This window comes from Periplaneta americana, chromosome 10 (assembly GCF_040183065.1).
Source record: "Periplaneta americana isolate PAMFEO1 chromosome 10, P.americana_PAMFEO1_priV1, whole genome shotgun sequence".
Lineage (NCBI taxonomy): Eukaryota > Metazoa > Arthropoda > Insecta > Blattodea > Blattidae > Periplaneta > Periplaneta americana.
The window spans coordinates 80,681,345-80,705,842 of NC_091126.1; the positions used below are offsets into that span (position 1 = coordinate 80,681,345).

Consider the following 24,498-nt stretch of genomic DNA (forward strand, 5'->3'; position numbering starts at 1 on the left):
AACTTACCCAAATCAGGATTCGATCCCGAGCCCGCTAGTTTCGCAGTCAGACACGCTGACCACTACTTCAAAGTGGTGATCCTATTTTAAACTATGAGTGAAATGAAGGTGATAATGCCGGTGAAATGAATCCGGGGTCCAGCACCGAAAGTTACCCAGCATTTGCTCGTATTGGGTTGAGGGAAAACCCCGGAAAAAACCTCAACCAGGTAACTTGCCCCGACCGGGATTCGAACCCGGGCCACCTGGTTTCGCGGCCAGACGCGCTGACCGTTACTCCACAGGTGTGGACGGAGAAGTAGAAGTATGTTGGTGGAATTATAGAGGGAAACTGGAGTACCCCGCGAAAACCCTCTGCGACGTCTTTGTACACCACAAATTTTATCACGACCTGGCCGGGGATCGAACCGGACAGCCTGGATAAAGAAGAGAACATATTTCATATTTTACTTTGTTTGAAGATTCCAAGTTGAAGATATGAAACCATTTGAAAATGTTTTAAACATTTCATTGAAATGTGATGTGTTTATTATTTTGTTGGTTTGTTTCAGAATGCCGGCCCGGCGCCCAGTCCGTTGGGTCAAATGCCGCCAAACGATGGCCTGCCCGGTGGGCCTATGCCACCCGGATTCTTTCCTGTAAGTACAAACTTGTCTTCCTTCATATTTACGAGGGATCATTAGTGTTTGCATTAAGGGCGCACGTGTACGCATTTGTACCAATAGGGTCAAACTGAAAGACTGAATTTCGGTCATTGATATTTTTTCCTCTTGTGGATTAATGCGGGGGCAGAAGGTTGACTGTAAAAAGGAAATATAAAGTGATTTGCGAGGATGAGCTTGAGGTTGCCTGTCCTAGTAACCTGTTGACTAAAACTGCCAGGTGTACAAATTATCTGTCGTGCAACACCATACTTTTGCATGAAGGCGTTTCCTGTGGAATACAATATAGAAATGTTCTCAATATTCACAAGTGCGGGACTTTGGACATCGAAAATCCATGTAAGCCCCTACCTCCTTCCTACACAGGAAAGCGAAGCATATTTCGCCATGAGTTCCGAGTTGCCGACTGTCTGCAAAGGTGAGAGCCTGCTATCTGTTATTCCCCCTTTAGATGGAGGGCACGGACTGCGACTATTCCCGCACCCAGGCCGCTCAGGTTGGCCCATTGTACTACCCGGAATGGAATGTTGTGCATTTCCTATTGCCTCCCGCGCTACAGATCCACTTGCGCGCCATCTCCGAACTCCCCTACTGACTACATGATCAGATGACGTTACCTTTCCGCGTAGGCCTCACCACGGTCCCTCAACCCCGGTTCCACGAGCTACCATGAATCCAGTGGAGAGCCAGCTCGGCGGCGGCTCGCAGCAGACTACATTGTCGGAGCAAGCACGAAACCCAGGAAAGAAACGGAGATGATGATCAGAGAGGGTAAGTGTAATTATGATGGCAAAATGAATCCGAGGTCCAACGCCGAAAGTTACCCAGCAATTTTGCTTCCATTGATTGAGAGGAAAAATTTGGAAAAACCTCAACTCTATCACTTGCCCCAACCAAGATTTGAACCCGTGCTAACTGTTACTTCACAGCGGTGTAGGGTAGAAGCCTTAACGTTCCACTCTCTTGTGGGCCTTCATAACCTGTTAGAGGCATACATTATACACTTATTGCAATGCGAATCGTCTCAGACGTCTGATAAATACAAGGGTATGGGGTAGACCAGGGTATTTGTAAACAGGGGGTAATTGGAAACAAATGCTGTGAGAAATACAAAACTGTCAATATAAAAATTTTAATTCGGGGAATATTTAAATTAACATGTTGGCTAACCTACAAAGCAGTTTGACGCCAAATAGGAGTGAGTAACTGTTTAGTTGTGAACGAATGTTTTGTAAGAATCTACAAAAGAAAGTTGAGAAAGAATTTTTCTTCACCTTCATTTTTGGCATTGTAATTAAACGTACAGTGCTATTTTTTAAAGAATATGTTGTTTTTATGAGTAATGTATAGTAGTTAACATTTATTACAGTAGTTTTGAGATCTCCCATAACCTCAGTTCATTAAATTATGACGTGTTTACATTTGCCCCATAGTTGAATTGCTTGGGGTAATTGTAAACATGTTTCACTAGGTCACATTTCGTACTTTTCAGTAATAATGCCAAGAAATTATATTAGAGACCCCTACTACACTGTACAGGATTTAGAGAGGGTTGTCACAGATGTGAAAAACAGTAACTACAGTTATCGTGAAGCTCAGGAGAGGTATTAAGTTCCTATATCCGTCATATGTCATAGGTTGAAGGGACGAAATGTACCAGTAACCAAAATTGGAGTTGGAAGGAGTACAGCTCTTTCTTCTGAAACAACAAAAAATGTCCAGTGTCTGATAGCCCGTGCAAAAGTTGGTGTTTACAATTACCCCCCTTTCAAAGGGGTAAATGCAAACAGGTGGGGTAAATGTAAACTAGCAGTTAGAAGATGAAAAAGGACAACCTTATTATTTTAAACCCATTTTCAGGGAAAAGAAAGATCTAAAATATAACACAATGTTTCTTTGTCATGCTTACCGTCACTGAGAGTTGTGTAATGTTGAAATATATTTGAAATCAGTGAAAAGTGTTTACAATTAGCCTGGTCTACCATACAGCAAAATATTGTCACTTCAAGTGAATGTGACAGGGATCTCAAAATCCTTTCAGAATTTTATAGAAACTCGGATATGTATTTGTATTAATTGATTAATATATCGTTGGTGTTGGGTAACGGGAGATAAGTCATAAAAATGAGTTTTGAAAGAAATGGAAATTTAACTTCGGATCCTTCCAAAAATAATTTTCTACGCAAATAAAACACACCAAATATGCTAGTATTATTTTTTTGCACACCCGCTTGTGGAATTTTAAATGTCTATTTACCTGGGGAACAAAACTACATTTGCACAAAAAATGACTTAACCTTCTTTACCCGAACACCATCGATATACTCTAGACAAGTGATATAGACATGTATTGGCATAATGAAATCAGCGTTGTGAAATAATTTCTTGTACCTCGTTCTACAGACAATAGGCCTATAGTCTATAATACAAGCTCGCGCAAGGAACGATTACCGAAACACAGTGGTGGCATTACTGTCTGTTTTGACGTATCTAGGGACGCCGAGGAAGCGAGAGGTACGGGCCGATGGAAATACTGCCTCTCCCAAGAACATTATGTTTACGAATAAAATATTGATACTCTACGAGGGGAACGCTCCATCACTACACAATAAAATAAACGCCCTTGGAACAAGAATTCACATGCAGTGGAACTGAAACTAAAACCGTAATGTAACTATCTCAATGCAAGACTGATTTTATCGATGTCGTTTCTCTTCCGACTGTACTCTTGATAATCATTCAAGTTATCACGTCACCTTTCCTGTCGCCCGCTCTTCCTTGCCGAATTGTTTCTTTCGCATTCCTATCGTCGGTAATGCCAGTTTGCGAGACCTATACATACAGCGTGTCTGACTCAAGCCGTTTATAAATTGTTCTGGGCATCACGCACAACACGACTAGGAATGGACGATTTTCGCCGTTGAAATTCTCTAATTCGCAGCGCTTGTATTTTAGTCTTAAAGATTGAAAACAGCTAAAATAATAAACAAACTTAGGCGGGTGGACTGGTTAACATATTGACTCATACGATGCGTTTGAAGAAAGAAACCTTTATTTCTAATACGCGGATCTATCATGGTAATTCACGGCTCTCAGTTAGAGTAATGGGTTCTACTCGTATGAATATTTCGAGTGCATGTGAGGGTTCGATACCCGGTTCTTCTTTTCGTACTATTCAATTTCGAATCCGATTCCAGGTGATTCTAGAACATTCTAGTTAAAATTACTTTAAAGCGGAAAAATGTAATCAATGAAAACATCACATGAACCAGAATATTTTACAGAAGTACCACAGTACAGTATATACAGTCACGAAGCTGAATACGTAGGGAATATGAATCCATAGATAGTTGCAAACCACTAGGATCGCTAATATCACCTCATCACAGACAATGCAGTCTATTGTTCCTAATACCCTCAACAACTCAAGCTTCGTGACCCTATATACTAGACTGTGGAAGTACCTAGAACAGCTCGAATACTGCCTTCGGTAATCACTCACGTTTCGAATCTCTGAAACTCGTGAGTGCAAAAGTGAAAGATAGCGAGAGAAGAATAAAATATTGCTACATGTTCCAGCAAGCAGAATATATTCCTATGGTCCAACTCCATGCGGGTTGTCGTCGATATGGTATGTCGTAGACCATATGGTCTGCCATAATCTGAATCTAACGTCTTTCTTGGTTTAGTCAGGTTATGACGTTCTCATGGTAGTGTCGCTAGGAGTTAAATACTGAAAATAGGCCTATCTTTGAACGAATTAGTAAATTGTGTTAAAACTCTACGCTGTCGATATTTGGAGGTCCTTTTTTGTTATGTCCATTTGTTATTCCGAATGAAAAAAACAAATTTAATCTGAGGGACTAGATATAACTTAAGCATTAAAAAGAAGAAGAGCAAATGACTCAATAAAACACTTTCCAATGTTAAACGCGACTATAAGAAACGTTGAAAACCCGAAGGAAAATAAATAATTAAAGATTGACTGAACATGTCTAACATAACATTATCATACGAAGACATTAACATGGACGTTAATACCCACCCCTGATTCCGGCTGCGAAACCATTAAATACCTCCCACATGCCGGGACTGATATTTGGGCTGCCTAAACAAAAATGAATGGCTGACATCATACATTCTGTATATATGAAAATTATGTAAATAGGTGAATGTGACAGTAGGCCTATATAAAATTAGGAATTCTGAGAGCTCCAGTATCTTCAGCCTTCGAATGATGTGTAAATGGCATAAAATTCTGTAAAATTTGAAAGTGAAGTAGTTCTCAAACAGTGGCACGTCTATCCAGGACTGAAGGGCGAAATGTTCAATAAGAACGTTCGAAAGAAACTTTGTTATATAATACAAATATATTAAGATGTTAATGTTAGTGAAGCTGACTATTAGGTGTATACGGTATAGTGACGAAAACTTAGCTTTACCCTCCACAGGAGGTTACAGTAAAGTATTGGTATGCAGGATTCAGCATAGATTTTTTTTCCGTTACAGTGTGATGTTTTGCATTGTCTCAGATGGAGAACCACCACTGTTCTGACCTCAACGCCATGGATATACCGACATTTGTTTAGTGAATAAGTCCAAAATTTGTCTGACGGACAAAAGACGAAACCCGATAATATAGTGCTTAAGAATTGAATTGTCAGTGTATACAGTTTGTCATTCGCAAAAACAACCGTTATGCACAGTATTAACGCTCTTGTAAATTAATTAAAAAATTAATTTGAGGTTATGGTTTAATATTTCACTTTCGGGATGTACTGAATTAATTCAACATCGTCTATATACTGTACATAAACAGTAATTACAATTCAGGTCGTTTTATGTGCTGAGTTGCTTCAAACGGTAACTCGAGGTTAAACGTCATAAGCGAATATTTATGGCTAGTCAATACACATTTAAGACTTCTCGGCAGTAGTTTGTCTACAGCTATATTTACATTGAAGGGGTGCGATACGTTAATAGGTACCAAGAGGGGTTTCGTGAAAGGTTTGAGAAACACCGCCGTAATGCAGTGTTCACACTGTAGACCAATATCTAAGCAATGAGGAGTTAATAGCTCTGTGGGTTATATTAATTTTCAAATTACATATCACGATACGAAGTTTTATACTATCACGATGATTGTGCTGGAAAGTCTCGACACACTTCGGAATACCGAAATCTTCTTCCGTACATGGAATTATTTCAGTAATAATAGTAATATTTAAGTATTGGATCTTTCGGTCCGCTCTGATATTTTATTATTAGGTTTGTGATTTTTTGCTATAAACGAAATACACGAAATGTGAGAAAACAATTTTATTCGCAAAAAACACAAATCTCACGAAGATAGTCTACACTCTAGAAAGTGAATGAAATTTAATTGAAACAAAATAGCATCATATCACGAAATTAGTACTGGAGAACTTGTTTCCTTTACAAAAATATATTCGCGAAACAAACAGATATTCCTTTCAAATAAAATAAAAAATTGAACTTTATAATCTTCTGAAGCTTTACCTCGCTTGTAAACAGCAATGTTATAACATCTTTGCAGAGACCGAAGAATTTGCATACTTGTTCTAATTTACAAGCTCTTTAAATCAGACGAAAATTCAAACACCGACAGTGAGAGAAGATTTTCGACATATAAATGAAGATTTCGGGAATAAATAATGATAACCCACATATATACAAATTGCATACATTTTAATTTTTACTGCAAACACAAGAGGATTTTCATATTTTTCAAGCAGCATAATGCAATCATTTGTTAACTATTACATAATTATTTAACCAAATCAAAAGTAATGTGGCTTATAGGCTGTTAACAACCAGAAAACTGTCAATCTCAATTTTGAGGGTTATCACTATTTACCCCCGAGATCTTGAAATATATTTTAGCTGATCGACAAGTTCGTTTGTCATGTTCCTACGTTGAAACTATTCTTACCCTTTATATTCAAAAGCAGAATGGTTAAATGCTATAAACCGGTGCACAGTGGGGTATTTGCATAAAAAAGTTGGCCAAAATTATTATTGTGTTCCAATCACAATTAATTGGTATAATATATTAAAGTATGATGTAATAAGGGGATTATGGCACTTGTAGAGAAGTACAAAGTGTATTTTATACTATTTATTGATTTATCCAAATTCTTTATTTATTACTTAAGTCGCAGAAACTTCGAAGTTATATTGCGACTAATGTGATTCCCTATACAAACAGATCACAATCACAAAAAGAGTAACACAATGTGGTAATGTCAGGCGATCTCGGTGGCTAATAAATGACTACCGCGACCGATCCAACGTCCAGGATACGTTCCATTGATACTACTGCAATCTAATGTCGTTTTGGTTGGGTTCGCATATGAGTGCTGATGAAGGAATGAGACTGACGCCCGTGATTTTCAAACAGCTGTATGCCAAATTATATTAAGAACAGGGCATTTGATCTCAAAACTTTTTTGTTCAGAATCACCAATATCATCCCTTACCCATATACTTTTCCTCCTGACTCACTCTGTATAATTAATATGCTAATATAATTTGCAAATAAGTTAACACTGATTATATAATGTATTTATTATACAAGTATTTAAGATATTTATATAAAATACGTAGGTGGTTTTAATCCCATGAATATATATTTTAAACTTATTTTTGTAGCTAAGAATTTAGCTCACTTTCACTTTATCATATACTTTACTAATGATATTATTCTCATGATTTCTCATCAGAAGGCTCTTCAGCTTCACTTGCAGTTACTTCTTCATTTTGATCAGCAGAAATCATAGAGAATGTAGTAGCATTTCTGTGGTTTATTTTAAAATGATTCCGTTCTCTTCCTCGGGGTTAGTATCATACTTGTGAGCAGAGAATCTGAGCTAAGTAGCAGCCTGTTAATTATATCTAGGTTACATGATTCTCTAGAAAACTTCCTGGCATAATATTCTGGTGGTATGAACGGAAGTGCTTATTCCTTGCTTCAGCTGCTACTTCCTCTGACAGTTGCCCAATTCTTAAAAGAGCACTTTCAATTACGGTTAGGCCTTGAATTAAAATCTTATGAATTGTGAGAGTCACTGGATATCACGAATACGCCTACAGCTAAATATATAGCCTAGTTTTGTTGTATCCATGGTGTAAGCAGCGAATTTCTCAATATCTACTTTATGCCAACTTCATACAACTTCTAAAATTACAGTTAATGTGTATTATTTAATAATATAACAGATAATGAAGGAACAATAAGGCACATAAATAGCAGGTGACAAAGTAAATTACCAGCTTCCACAAACATAGAACGAACTTGTGGAGATGACAACTGCCCTCTTTTTTCTTGTGAAATGCTGGAGTACGCCTTCCTGTATTTTGTGGCTCACTTAGGAGATTTAGTAATTTCCTTAACGTTTGGTTCGTGGGGTTTTCCAAAGGCTCGCAACAACATCTGGGTGGCAAAAATTAATTTCTCGGTGTCTACTATTTCTCTAAGTCCTTGTGTCTTCCTTCTTTTACTTCGTTCACTAGAGTCGCTGAAAGATTTTTGTGGCGTCGTAGCCGTTGTCTTGCTTTTGGTAGGCCTAACTCCAAGGTCCCTTGAAGTCTTTCATTATTTTTTCTGAATAAATAATCTTTCCTGTGTGCATTCAACCATCTCCTTTTTTAACTCTGCTTTCATATACGAAAATACACGTTTAAAAGCGTTAACTTGTTCCTCTGAACAATTCTCTTCCATTAATACATTTTTTCCAGATATTCCAATTTTTCCTTGATATCACAGTCTTTTTCAAACTTGCATGATATCACATAACTGTTTTCTCAACAAAATTTTGATTGTAGATGGCCCTAGTAAAAGAAAAAAAAAATATTTGTAGCATATTAAAAATTGAAAATTAATGTTTATAACAAAAATGTATAATAATAAATAATTCGTAGGATATCGCAGCCAATTTCTTTTCTATTACATACCCAGAGATCTAGTATTTGTAATAACACAAGAAGAAACACCGGGACACACCCTGAAGTGCACTAAATCTTTAAACGAAAACTTAATTCGTAAAAAAAAAAAAAAAAAAAAGATACTGAATTATAGATGGTTTTCTAACCGCAATAACTTCTTAAAGATACTTTATATAAGCATAAAAATCGCTCAAAGGTGAAGTACATACCTTGCTGAGAAGAATCCATCTTATAACAGGATATACTGTGTCTTTAAAACGTAGAAAAACAATAATGAACTTGTGAACTTGCGCAGAGCGCCAAGACTATACATGTATAGTATCACAAACATTCAACTTTGGACTGAGCTGACGGCCACATGATCAAGTAGATGAAACACAAACTATTATTTTATTGCTCCCCCACTATTTACTTTTTTCAGGCAGCAAGATTTTCAGGAGTAGGACAACACTTACAATATCGACTTTTGGCCAACTTTTTGATGCAAATACCCCACTGTGCGGTGTATGATTTGCTGCAAGGGATTAGATGGAACTCGCCCCAGATTGTAGGATTGGTCAGAGTACTTTTGGATTCTTTTTATATATGTGTGTGAACTGAGTGATGTAAAGCAATAACTGGAACTAGGTCTTCTTTTCAAGAAAAAATAAATAATTTATACCGTATATTTGAATGTTTATAATATTGAAAATACAACGAAATTTGTAACAAAATTAATAACTGAATTTCTACATGTTATACACAATACTAATTTTGTATGCCGTATCCTAGCATGTTTTAAAGAAATCCTAGCCAAAACCTTCATATTTCAACGAAATATTCACTGAAGTCTTGATAAAACAAGCACCGAAATTGAGGTAAAATAATCACCACAAAGTCGCATTCCTACTTATCACTGGAGAATTCAGTTGCAGTAAAACCTCGATAAGACGCTGCTCAAGGGACCGCGTGTAAACCGCGTATTAGGCGGGTATACTAATTTTGACTTATATAAAGTATCTATTGGCATTTTTCTTTATTGAAATACATGATTCATGAAAGGTAATACAGTATTACTCCATTATGTAATTACTAATTACTGTACGTCAAAGACATTTTACTGTACTTAATTATTTCGGAAAAGAGTCATTTATAGTTGTTTGCCGTGTGCGTGTTCTCCAAGTCCTCATGTTTACCACATTTCACTTTCCTGCGCTTACATCCTCCCGACGTCGCAGCTGCAATGATTGACTCGCGATCTTTTATTATCGTCCTTAATATCGATGATGGGATTCCTAATTAATCAGAGTTGTTTCTGATTAAGAGTACTGTTTTCATCGTACCTTCGTAAGATTTCCAACTTTTCCGACACAGAAAGCGTTTTTCGTTTAACACTCATTGTAATCACACTCACAGACACTTCAGTACACTAAAGGACAACAAACTGACCAGCAAAAATTTCCAGAATTTTATTACGGCCGAGTGAGGAATATTGTTTCAGAGAGGGGGTTAGCAAGAGGGTGGGGTATTGTAACTGTACTAAATTATATGTAATATGTAGGCTTTAAGCGCGCAGGTAAAGAGTCGAATGAGAGAGCGTAACAAGAGTGTGGGGTTTTTTAAAATATGAAGGTTTAAGTGTGCAGGTAAAGGGTCGAATACTAGTACGTTTCTGGTTAATGGCACCAGTGACTTCAATGCCAAAATGTTTCATTGCTGTTACAGTACATTGCTGAAAATTACATCGAAAATATTCCACAAAAATAGCGTATTATGCGGGACTTGAGCGCAAGAAACAAGGTTTTCTTTATAAGGGCGTTACATATGAAATTTGCAGGGACCGGACAAAAAGCGCGTACTACATGGGCTATCGTAGTAAGCTGGTGCGTCTTACAGAGGTTTTACTGTATATTAAGATAATAAAATTTACTAGTCTGTTCGCAGTCACTCTTGCTAGTGGAACATAAAAGTATAGTAGAAGGAATAATTGGAACAGAGTGTGCAATTTTCTAACCAGGAATATCCACTGAAAAGTAGGGGGGCACACTAGCCATGTTGCATATATAAATTCTGAGGAAGGAAAATATGTTTTTTTTTTTTTCCCGACGAAACAGGGACGAGGACGGAATGGAGAAGTGAATTGTATTTGAGCTCGAGTCTTTAATAAGAATTTTGGGAAAGTGGGCAAGAACATGTGAGTTCCAGTTACGTATTCGGCACTTAGCTCACTCCTTGGAGGCGAAATTGAGCGTGGCATTCCTCCCTAGTATCAGGTATCGAACCGGTGCCGAATGAGGACTTCAGTATGCTGGGAGCTGAACTGTAGTAACAACTTCCGCTTTTTAAAAGTTAAGTGTTGGTTTTCGCTTACCATCATACAGAGCTCAAGGGAAAACCAACCCATAACATTTCGAAAAAAAAGTCGTAAATTGTTTAATGGAAGGCTGTATATGTCCGTGGACCATTTCTTTTACTGCACCTCCCGAAAAAGGCGGGTAATCTTACACTACCTTTCGGGAATTTTAACATATCTAACACTCCTAATTTATGAAGTTAGATAGCAATAATTATCATTTATCTGATTTCGAAAATTCATGTGTGTTTAATAACAAAGTGAGATCTTTTTAAGACTTCCTGGACAAAGATTACTTTTAATTTCCAGGAAGAAGAATACTTTTTCAGGAATCTGTGGTTTCCATTTCCAGAGGAGTTTAATATTTGAAAAAAAAAAAAAATGTCCTAGTTACAAGAAGTGAATTACCTTCCGGGAATTTTAACATATCTAACACTTCTAATTTATGAAGTTAGATAGCAATAATTACCATTTATCTGGTTTCGAAAATTCATATCTGTTTAATAACAAAGTGAGATCTTTTTAAGACTTCCTGGACAAAGATTACTTTTAATTTCCAGGAAGAAGAATACTTTTTCAGGAATCTGTTGTTTCCATTTCCAGAGGAGTTTAATATTTGAAAAAAAAAAAAAAAAGTCCTAGTTACAAGAAGTGAATTACCTTCCGGGAATTTTAACATATCTAACACTTCTAATTTATGAAGTTAGATAGCAATAATTATCATTTATCTGGTTTCGAAAATTCATATCTGTTTAATAACAAAGTGAGATCTTTTTAAGACTTCCTGGACAAAGATTGCTTTTAATTTCCAGGAAGAAGAATACTTTTTCAGGAATCAGTGGTTTCCATTTCCAGAGGAGTTTAATATTTGAAAAAAAAAAAAGTGTCCTAGTTACAAGAAGTGAATTACCTTCCGGGAATTTTAACATATCTAACACTTCTAATTTATGAAGTTAGATAGCAATAATTATCATTTATCTGGTTTCGAAAATTCATATCTGTTTAATAACAAAGTGAGATCTTTTTAAGACTTCCTGGACAAAGAATGCTTTTAATTTCCAGGAAGAAGAATGCCTTTTCAGGAATCTGTGATTTCCATTTCCGGAGAAGTTTAATATTTGAAAAAAAAAAATGTCCTAGTTACAAGTGGTGAATTACTTTCCTGGAATTTAACACATATAACACTTCTAATTTATGAAATTAGATAGCAATAATTATCATTTCTTTGTATCCCCTGAATACGAAATATTTTTTTCAAAATAATATCCTTAATAGAATTAAAACTCATCGCTTTCCACGCCTCCTTATATTCTGATTTTTTTTTTCCATAACTATCCTTGCCACTCTCATACACTTATCATAATCATGCATTCGAAAATTCATTTGTGTTTAACAACAAAGTGAGATCTTTTTTAAGACCTCCTAGACAAATATTACTTTTAATTTCCAGGAAGAAGAATACTTTTTCAGGAATCTGTGGTTTCCATTTCCGGAGGAGTTTAATATTTGGAAAAAAAAAGTCTAGTTACAAGTAAAGAATTACCTTCCAGGAATTTAACATATCTAACACTTCTAATTTATGAAGTTAGATAGCAATAATTATCATTTATGTGATTTCGAAAATTCATTTATGTTTAATAAAAAAAGTGAGATCTTTTTAAGACTTCCAAGGCAAAGATTACTTTTAATTTCTAGGAAAAAGAATACGTTTTCAGGAATATGTGGTTTCCATTTCCGAAGGAATTTAATATTTGGAAAAAAAAATCCTAGTTACAAGTAGTGAATTACCTTCCGGGAATTTAACATATCCAACACTTCTAATTTATAAAGTTACATAGCAATAATTATAATTTATGTGATTTCGAAAATTCATTTGTGTTTAATAACAAAGTGAGATCTTTTTAAGACTTCCTCGACAGAGATTACTTTTAATTTCCAAGAAGAAGAATACGTTTTCAGGAATCTGTGGTTTCCATTTCCAGAGGAGTTTAATATAAAAAATGCCCTAATTACAAGTAGTGAATTATCTTCCGGGAATTTAACATATCTAACATTTATAATTGATGAAGTTAGATAGAAATAATTATCATTTATCTGGTTTCGAAAATTCATTTGTGTTTAATAATAAAGTCAGATTTTTTAAGACTTCCTAGACAAAGATTACTTTTAATTTCCAGGAAGAATACATTTTCAGGAATCTGTGGTTTCCATTTCCGGAGGAGTTTAATATTTGAAAAAAAAAAAAAAAAGTTCTAGTTACAAGTAGCAAATTCTGTAGCTGGTTCGGCATCAGATAAGATGATCGGGACGTTATCATCCACAATTTCCTTACTAGTGATGCACTTTGGTGATAAGTATTAAAGTGATATGCTTTCTGTCGGTGCTGATCTGTTGTAAAATTTGTCTTGCGTGTAGGAATTTGTAATGCAGACAGTGCAGTACAATTCGTGGGTGCGCGTCACAAAAGGAAATAAGTCAAATTTGGCAAACATGAGTTATTATGTTGGCGTTATTAAGCAAAACATACTCTTATAATTATGGGTCATTCACATTTGTTAATCACTATTGCCATACCAAATCTGTCTCCGATTAAAGTAAACGACACCGAAATTCCGTAGAGACTGCAATGTGTTCATAATATGTGTGTCAGTTTCGTCTGCAATATTCGCCGGGCTGATCACGTAACACAACCCTCGAAATATTGTCCTGACTCCGTCTAGAAGATCGTATGAAAATCCACTGTCTTTCCCTTCTCTTTCACATACTGTATTGCATTTCTCCACTCCTGTCTATATTGCGTCTCCTTTTCAAAATTTATCCACCCACCATAATTTACGCACACGATCACAACACTCCTCACTATTATCCATTCCCTCCCACCGAACATACTCATATTCATATTCATTCACTGTGGCTGTTCCTCGACTTTGGAATTCCCTGCCGAGTTATGTCAGAGACTGTCAGACATCAAACAAATTTAAGAATAGACTAAGGAAATATTATTCAAACAATTCTCACTAACAAATATAGCTGTTTCAAGTTTCTAAATGTTTAATCAGTATATACAAGGTGTTTCCGGGCTGGTGTTACAAACTTTCAGGGATGATGGCGAAGGACACATGTATCAATTTGAGATAAGGAACCATGGTCCGGAAAGTTATAAGCAAAAATAGTTGTGTGGAAATGGAATTGTAATTTGGCACCACGTGCCCTCCTTCCCTTAATCTTTGGAACAGTCGTGGAAAGATGGTATGGGCCGGATGTCTCCTACGTGGGTACTGTTTCCGATACAATCTGTGAGCTTGTCTACTGTTCCCATTGGCTCATCCGTATTCGAAAATCACGTCTGCATATTCCGCTCTCGTGTACTCCTCCATTTCACTAGGGCTGATCGACTGGACACTGCAACTTGTACAAATATACTGCTGTCTACAGACGAGCATATCAGGACCGACCATGTCCGTTACACATTATGCTATCTGCATTGCTTTAGTTTAGTTTCCTGTCCCCACCCCTCAAGACAACGCACTGAATGGAATACTGTAGCTAAGTGGACAACGTGAACAACGTCAGATAAATACATTAGTATGTGTGAGATGTCCAGATAAATACACATAAATCAGGTGTAAAGAGGAATAAAATTATTTCATTTCCACACAACTATTTTTGCTTGGTAGTCCACATCTGTGGAGTAACGGTCAGCGCATCTGGCCGCGAAACTAGGTGGCCCGGGTTCGAATCCCGGTCGGAGCAAGTTACCTGGTTGAGGTTTTGTCTGGGATTTTCCCTCAACCCAATACGAGCAAATGCTGGGTAAATTTCGGTGCTGGACCCCGGACTCATTTCACCGGCATTATCACCTTCATTTCATTCAGGCGCTAAATAACCTGAGATCTTGACACAGCGTCGTAAAATAACCCAATAAAATAAAATACAATTTTTGCTTGTAACTTTCGAGTCTGTCATTTCCGGACCAGGGTTAATTTTCTAATTCTTTTATCCAATTAGACTTAGTTTTCGTCGTTTGTAGAAATCTTAAACATCTTTTCATGACATAATTTTTTCCTTTTTCTACAACATATAAAAAAAAATCCTCTTCTACCCACCAACCCCATTTTCAATCTGGCTGCTATATTTGAGGCATTCCAAATATTGAAGTACTAGTGTCTTTGCTATTTTGAATGTCCATCTAATGGACGAATTGTAGGGTGATAAGGCGGTATTTCAGGTATAATTTCATCTACAAATTGGGCGCGAAAAGCAGTGAGATATTTCACCATCGAGCACATATCTTACGCTGTGTAAATGACACCACGGAGATTTTTTGATAAAATACCTTTTGTGGTACTGGTAACGGATGGAGTCTGGAGTTAGGAAATTTGAGAATGAATTTAATTTCGCTTTGCTCGGTGTACGTTAGTACGACTCTGAAATTGCAGGACCATTTTATCATGCGGATGTTTTGTTCTGCATTCACTTCAAAAAAAAAAAAAATGTAAAAACCCCTCCTCTTCTTTCGTGTGACTAAACTGAAGGGATATGTGTTGAGAACGTAACAGGACTCCGTAGCTTTACCAATAAAGCATGCTGTATTTTTACAACTCCTAAGAGTCATAAAAGATTTGAAAAGGTACTCATCAACCGCGTGGTGCTTATGGGAAAGCAATTAAAAAAATTTATATGGTTCAGAACAGGGGACAGAGCAGTTATTTTAAAAAGGAACTAACTAAGCATACCTACACAGTGCCGTCGCTGTACAGTCTACCCCATTTAATTGTAGCCTTTGTTTTAAAATCATTATATATGACATTTATATTTATCGACAATTTTGTATTATCCTAGCAGTTGAAATGATATTTCAATACACAAGAATTTCTCTTTTCACTTCTGATTGACGTTCTGGCTGCTACGTACATTTATTATCACGCAGTACATCTGCAAAAAAAAAAAAAAAGCGGCCACTCTCTAGAAGCTAAGTTTCGTTCCCTTCGGGTATCTTCGCTACAATTCGGAGACAGGCGATGTAACATGTTGTTGTACCACGTGACCTGATATCTAAAGTTATAATTGAAGTGAGGCGCTTAGAATCAAAACCCGCCAAGTCCATCGAAGAAAAAAAATGAGATAAAGTTGTTTTTCTGTGTATCTTCGCATGGCCAATCCGATGCTCGCATTATTTTTCTGCAATATCTGCTGGATTCCTCTGAAAATGTCTTACGGTTGGGGAAAACTAAGATACTGTCTCAGGATATTACAAATTCATAGGCAACCAACAATACGTACGTATAAGTGAAGCATGTGAACTAATATACGAGCTACTTAAAAATTTCTAAGAGGCCTTAAGTTCGGTTCATATTTTCCGAGTAGGCTATCTGTAGAACCTTTCCCTTTTCATATGTACGGTGCCTTTCTTCTTAGTTCCTCCCTCCCTGCCGTTTATGCTTTATGCTTTAGCTGCATACTGAATAGAGATGAACAACAATCGAGAAAACGAGACTAACAGCGCCCGCAAAGCCGAAAACCCGCACGACAATATTGTATTACGTCGCGTCCTTGACGTAGAGACTGGTTGAGAGTGTTTCGAGTCTCTATATTGATCATCTCCCGAAGTTCCGAAGTTGTTTATACCTGACTGAACTTTTATCTAATTTGGCAACTGTTATATTTTTTATTTTATTGGGTTATTTTACGACGCTGTATCAACATCTAGGTTATTTAGCGTCTGAATGAAATGAAGGTGATAATGCCAGTGAAATGAATCCGGAGTCCAGCACCGAAAGTTACCCAGCATTTGCTCCTATTGGGTTGAGGGAAAACCCCGGAAAAAACCTCAACCAGGTAACTTGCCCCGACCGGGATTCGAACCCGGGCCACCTGGTTTCGCGGCCAGTCGTGCTGACCGCAACTGTTATATGTGTATAAAAAGTAAAGTAGCCTATTTGAAACATCTCTACCTGTCAGTGTATAATAATCCGTTCCCAAGTCTTTATTTAATTACTAGGCCCTTATTAAAAGGCTAGAAGTTTTCGTTTCATTTGTTTAAGATCAAGTGTGCAATTTCAAGTAAAAATATATTAATGTCATGTTTTATGTTTCTTAGAAATGCAAATTTATTTGAGAATTTTTCTTTTATTTAAATAACCATAGGTAATATCATAGACTATAATAGAACCAGAACATTTTGATAACTGAGATACTGTTCTGTTTTGTCTTTTTGTCTCATTTAAACATTTATGTTATTTACTTAAATGATGTATGTTATTCAAATTTACGAAATCTTTCCACGCCGACCAAATGCTATTTCGAGAATGACGAACGAGACTCGAAGCGCACGAGAATGACGAGCCGAGACTCGAAAGACAACCACGTAAATAGCCCAAGCGGGAATCGAACCCGTGCCCGAGCGCAACTCCGGATCGGCAGGCAAGCGCCTTAACCGACTGAGTTACGCCGGTGGCTTTGTTAGGATATTCAGACCAATTAAACATAGCTTGAGACGATGCAAAGGAGCTAAATGACAGTTGTGAGCAGTCAGGGATGAAAATAAATGCAAACAAGACGACTAAGCAGTAACCTGAGTTGATACATATAAGTCAAAAGGAAAGCAATTGCAAAAGAAGCTTTTAATAGAAAAAAGAGCATCTGCGAGACCCTAGAAAAGAACTAGTGAAGAGACTAGTGAAGTGCTTACGTGGCGTGTGGCATTATATGGGGCAGAAATTACGACGAAATGAAAAGAAATGATTAGCAGTATTTTTTTAAATGCCGACATGGAGAACATTGGAGAGAGTGAAATGGACAGAATAAGAAAAGAAGCTGTACTAAAAAAAAGTGAATGAAGAAAGAATAATGCTGAAGCTAATCAGGGAGAGAAATGGGAATTGGCTTGGTCATTGGCTATGAACAAATTGCCTACCGAAAAATGCTCTGGAAGGAATGGTGAACGGAAGAAAAGTTTGGGGCAGAAGAGGACATCAGATGATAAACTACGTACATGAGTCATATGCGGAGACTAATAGGAAGACAGAAATTAGGAAAGATTGGAGAATGCTGGGTATGCAGTGGGTAGAACACTATGAATGAATTAATGAAACATAGCTTCTATTTGTTAGCGTTGTAACAAGCAGCTCTGGTAAGAGACATTTCTTCCAGCTTGACTAAGCGACACACTTTCATGTAATCTTGATATTATAGTGCCCCACACATTCTTCATTGTTGTGACACTTTTAGTGAAATATACCATTACCGTGGTTTCCGTTAAGAAATTGAATATTAAAAGTGCATGTTACGGGCACGGTTTTGATTCCAGCATGCTACAGGTACATATAACACTGAATATGCGTTCCTCCTGTCCGGGATGTTACACAACTCACATGTCACAAATGTCAGAGAAGTTGCCGAAGCTTCATTCTTTATCTGTGAGCAGAATTTCAAAATTTTGTAATAACTTCATAATATGTACACATGTTGTATTTAAAAGCCTGTATAGTTTTGTGTGCAGCGTTTGGAATTGAACGGGTTACATCAGCTTCTTGTCTATGCGGATGACGTGAATATGTTAGGAGAAAATCCACAAACGATTAGGGAAAACACGGAAATTTTACTTGAAGCAAGTAAAGAGATAGGTTTGGAAGTAAATCCGAAAAAGACAAAGTATACGATTATGTCTCGTGACCAGAATATTGTACGAAATCGAAATATAAAAATTGGAGGTTTATCTTTCGAAGAGGTGGAGAAATTCAGATATCTTGGAGCAACAGTAACAGATATAAATGACACTCGGGATGAAATTAAACGCAGAATAAATATGAGAAATGCCTGTTTTTATTCGGTTGAGAAGCTTTTGTCATCTAGTCTGCTGTCAAAAAACTGAAAGTTAGAATTTATAAAACAGTTATATTACCGGTTGTTCTGTATGATTGTGAAACTTGGACTCTCACTTTGAGAGAGGAACAGAGATTAAGGGTATTTGAGAATAAGGTTCTTAGTAAAATATTTGGGGCTAAAGGGGATGAAGTTACAGAAGAATGGAGAAAGTTACACAACGCAGAACTGCACGCATTGTATTCTTCACCTGACATAATTATGAATATTAAATCCAGACGTTTGAGAGGGGCAGGGCATGTAGCACGTATGGGCTAATCCAGAAATACATATAGAGTGTTAGTTGGGGGACCGTAGGGAAAAATACCTTTGGGGAGGCCGAGACGTAGATGGAAGGATAATATTGAGATGGATTTGAGGGAGGTGGGATATGATGATAGAGACTGGATTAATTTTACACAGGATAGGGACCGATGGCGGGCTTATGTGAGGGCGGCAATTAACCTGCGGGTTCTTTAAAAGCTATTTGTAAGTAAGTAAGTAAGTAAGTGTAATTTTGTGTTCTAGAATAGGGGCTGTGGGAACGGAAGCGAGCGTTTATAATGGAGGAATAGTATAGTTGTCACCAAGATTCAAGCTGTGTGTTGCTTATCAATATGAGGGTACACACAATATAAACAAAATGTCATGTACTAATAACTAGGTGCTTTCAGCAAAGCTACGTTGTCGACTCCCCATTGTTCATGTCTTAATTAAATATATACAAGATAAAAATAAGCAATACGTGGCAACACAGCCTTGTGCAATAGAGAGATAACCCCTACCTGTGATCCGTGTTTTATTAGAGTAAAGGTAGCGACTGTAGCTCATGAGCTAGCGCTCTGGTCTTTCTTCCAGACGACTTGGGTTCGATCCCCAGCCAGAATTTACAGAGGTTTTTCTCGGTCTACTCAAGCTTCACTCTGTCATTTCACCAACTCTCTGCACCTTCTCCTGTTTCATTAACTATCTGTAATACAGTTTAAAATGAGCTGGGATGAAGTTTTAGGAGTAGGAGAGGTTTACGATGATGATACAGGAAGAGCTTGTGGTTGTGAATTCTGGGGCTTCTCAGGGACCCGCCTGAGGATGGAACCTGATCCTGTCAGCCTCAAAGTTACGAATGCCAGTCAGGCCACCTGTCGGACTTGTGCGCCCTACATATGCGATGATTGTACAATAGGCCAAGCGTAAGTGCCAGGGTCCGTTCCGTGTCCGGCCCTCGAAAAGCTAAACCAAGATTTCAAGAACTATATTTTGTTATGAAGTTTAGGACAGTACCTGAAATGCTACCGGATCTTGTAGGAACTAATGTTATGCTGTGACTAGTGTCATGCAAGTTTCAAACATAAGGGGATTTCTGGATATTACAAAATTCATAGGCAACCAACAGTATGTACAAGAGAAGCATGTAAACTAATTTACGAGCTACTTAACGATTTCTAAGAGGCCTTAAGTTCGGTTCATATTATCCGAGTAGGCAATCTGTAGAACCTTTTCCTTTTCATACGTACGGTGCCTTTCTCCTTAGTTCCTCCCTCCCTGCCGTTTATGCTTTATGCTTTAGCTGCATACTGATTAGAGATGAACAACGATCGAGAAAACGAGACTAACAGCGCCCGCAAAGCCGAAAACCCGCACTACAATATTGTATTACGTCGCGTCCTTGACGTAAAGACTGGTTGTGAGTGTTTCGAGACTCGATATTGATCATCTTCCGAAGTCAACAGTTGTTTATACCCGACTGAACTTTTATCTAATTTGGCAACTGTTATAAATGTATAAAAAGTAAAGTAGCCTATTTGAAACATCTCTACCTGTCAGTGTATGACAATCCGTTCCCCAGTCTTTATTTAATTACTTGCCCCTTATTAAAAGGCTAGAAGTTTTCGTTTCATTTGTTTAAGATCGAGTGTGCTATCTCAAGTAAAAAAATATTGTCATGTTTTATGTTTCTTAGAAATACAAATTTATTTGAGAATTGTTGTTTTTTATTTATATAGCTAACCATAGGTGATATCATACAATAGAACCAGAATATTTTGATAACTAAGATACTGTTCTGTTTTGTCTTTTTGTCTCATTTAAACGTTTATGTTATTTATTTAAATGATGTACGTTATTCAAAGTTACGAAATCTTTCCACGCCGACCAAATGCTATTTCGAGAATGACGAGCGAGACTCGAAGCGCACGAGAATGACGAGCCGAGACTTGAAAGACAAATGCAGCGAACACAGCGAGCGAGAGCGGCAGTTAGTTTTGTTCACCTCTAATTCTGATGTCAGCTACATATCTTGCGAAGCTATGCAAAAGCAATGAATACAAATAATTCTTGATAAGTAATCATTCACAGGAATATACGTATAAATAAATAAAACAAGATATATTTTTAAAAATGCGTATGTTTATAGTACCGACTGTTAGGTATCGTGCAATGTTGAAATATGAGAGAGGAAACCAAGCCATTACAAATTTCGTTTTATTCCATATGAAAAACTAAGCACGTTCTCAGATCCTTAAGCGGTTAAAACATGAAGGGATGTGAGAGGAGAACATCAAGTATTTCCAGAACTTGGTGGAACAAACATGACAGGCCTCTTCATGCAGAGCGAATATCGAACTTCGCCATACTCAACCAAATGAACCTAACTTTTTTTTTATTTCAGTAGGTTATTTTACGACGCTTTATCAACAGCTTAGGTTATTTAGTGTCTGAATGAGATGAAGGTGATAATGCCGGTGAAATGAGTCCGGGGTCCAGCACCGAAAGTTACCCAGCATTTGCTCATATTGTATTGAGGGAAAACCCCGGAAAAAACCTCAACCAGGTAACTTGCCCCGACCGGGAATCGAACCCGGGCTACATGGTTTCGCGGCCAGACGCGCTAACCGTCCACAGGTGTGGACTATGATGAACCTAACAAATTGTCTGTAATGCATGACGTTAATGTCTAGTACGAATGAAATAATTTATTGTGTATTTTATTGACAGATTGGATATTAGGCCTAGACTTATAAGCAAAAATCATGTGTAGTATGAAAATCAATATTTTATTTATAAACAGGTTGAATGTCGTAAGTTGTATGAAAATAAAACCATTACGTTTTATCTAATTATACAACTTATTTTGTGTGTTCATGTTATAATACTTTCATCATCCGTATAGTAGCACAAATATTGTTGCCGAGCAACTGTGACTTGATTATTAGGCCTATGTGAAGAATGTAACTATACTTTCTGTCGATAGTTGGTATAATAAAAACTGCCGCGTACATGGCTGCGAAACTCGTGCTCTCAAACTGTGAACACAATTTCAGTGGAGGTAGAAGGGACTCCGTACTAGCTATAGTGTCTGTATGCGGTTCTTGCAAGGCGCAAGTTCGCTCACGTCTGCAGTAAGTGGCGGCTCGTTTTAAGTGAAAATATAATCCGAACAGACTATTTCCCTTTAGTAATGAGTGGAAAGAGAAAGATTTTTTTTCTGTTAAGAAGGGAGGTAAAGCTTTTATGTTCTATTACACTTTCTTACGCGTCACATTTTATGTTACAAATAAACACAGCAAACGTTTTAGTAAAGAAATACTGTCTGGATCTGCTTTGGAACATCATCATCATCATACATGGCATGACAGCCCATTATGGGTCCTAGCCTTCTTCAGAATGTCCTTCCAGACTTCTCTATTTGCTGCTAAATTCTTCCAGTTTCTAATTTTACTAATTCTAATTTCCTCCAAGACATCATCATCCCATCTTCATTTCGGTCTTCCAACTTTTCTTGTTTGTAATGACTGTATCATATAGATCTTTTTGACAGTTTTCTTATTGTCCATACGTATCAAATGTCCAGCCCAGGCCAGTCTATTAATTTTAATATGCTTCACTAAGTCAGGTTCCTTATATAATTCATATAATTCACATAATTCACTATTTCTCTTTCTCCTCCAAGTATCACCTTCTTTCACAGCCCCAAAAATAGTTCTTAGTATCTTTCTTTCAAAAGTAGCGAGAGATTTCTTATCTGATTTTTAAAAGAGTCCAATTTTCTGATGTATATGTAATTATTGGTCTTGTAAGAGTTTTATAAATCAATAGCTTGGGTTTTTTTGTTATTAAATGTGATCTAAGATGTTTTCTAAGTCCAAAGAAACATCTATTTACAGCTATTATACGTTTTTGAATTTCTATATGGCTGTCATTCTTAAAAGTGATTTCTGAGCCCAAATATTTAAACGTATGAACAGTCTGGAATTTGTATGAACCTATTACAATATGCGATGGATAATATGTGCATTCCTTACTGGAAGATGGCATATATTTAGTCTTACATTGATTAATTTGCAAATTCATTTTTCTAGCAGCACTTTGAAATCTTATAAAAGCTTCCTTCATTGCAGACTGCGTTCTTCCAATTATGTCAATGTCACCTGCATAGGCAAGAATTTGCACAGATTTATAGAATATTGTGCCGCTTATGTTCAATTCAGCATTTTCTAATACTACATTAAAAAGTAAACAGGAAAGAGCATCTCCCTGTCTTACACCATTTTTAATATCAAATGATTCCGTCAATATTGTATTCTAATTTGACCCATAGTACCATATAATGTTGCCTTCACCAAAGATATAAGTTTCAGAGGTATTCTAAATTCCTGCATTGCTACAAATAGCTGTGTCCTATTTGCACTATCAAAAGCTGTTTTAAAATCGATAAAAAGATGGTGCGTCTCCAGTCCAAATTCATGACATTTCTCTAATACTTGTCGCAGGTTAAATATCTGGTAAACTGTTGACCGATCCCGTCGAAAACCACACTGATACTCCCCGATAACACCCTCAATATATAGAACAAATCTATTAAATAAAATATTGGAAAAGTTCTTATATGCCACACACAAGAGACTGATTCCTCTATAATTACCACATATCATAGGATCCCCCTTCTTGAGAATAGGACATATTATGTCCTGCTTCCAACTCTCAGGAATCAGTTCTTTTTCCCAGATCTTCAAGATTAGTATATGATATAACTTCATAAATTCTGGACCTGCAGATTTAAAAAGTTCTGCTTGTATACAATCATTTCCTGAAGCTTTATTGTTCTTCAACTTCATAATTGTATCCTCCACTTCATCAATCGACGGGGGTAATTCTATTAATCCTGGTGGTTCAGTATTATTCAAAATACATATGTTATTATCCTCCTGATATAACTCGCCATTCAGTAATTCGTTAAAAAATTCAACCCATCTCTTAGAGATACGCTCCTCAGAACTTAAAATTTGGCCCTCCTTATCTTTACACAAAGTAATTCTAGGTTGGAAGGGTTTTCTACCATTATTCAATTTTTGAAAAAAAAAAAAAAAGAAAAGAAAGAAAGGACCTGCATTCATTTTTATATTGAATATTCCAAATCACCAAGCTCTTTTTCCAATATTCTCTCTTTTTTCTCTTATGCACTCTTTTATCTTCAACCCTGGCTGACCGATATTCTTGTACTAAATTTCTTGTATGTCCTCTCTGCTGCATCTTTCTGTAAGCCATATTTTTAGCTTCAGTAATCTGCTTGCATTCTAGGTCAAACCAATCATTGTATTTCCTTATGTCAGCCTTTCCAAGAACAGTTTCTGCTGCCTTTTCTAAGTTTCTTCCTAGGATCTCCCAGGATTCACTGAC

General features: G+C 36.9%; 1 protein-coding gene and 1 long non-coding RNA gene across 8 annotated transcripts in view; one reads left to right on the top strand and one right to left on the bottom strand.

The window, feature by feature from the left end:
* The window catches only part of Ssdp (Sequence-specific single-stranded DNA-binding protein), a 701,465-nt gene that overhangs the window by 484,710 nt on the left and 192,257 nt on the right, over nucleotides 1–24,498 (top strand). For all 6 annotated transcript variants that reach the window (XM_069837788.1, XM_069837791.1, XM_069837787.1 and 3 more), the window contains exon 6: nucleotides 552–638. In XM_069837788.1, coding sequence (XP_069693889.1) covers nucleotides 552–638 — 87 coding nt within the window. The remainder of the gene's footprint in view (nucleotides 1–551; nucleotides 639–24,498) is intronic.
* The window catches only part of LOC138707829 (uncharacterized), a 488,719-nt gene that overhangs the window by 357,441 nt on the left and 106,780 nt on the right, over nucleotides 1–24,498 (bottom strand). The window lies entirely within an intron of this gene.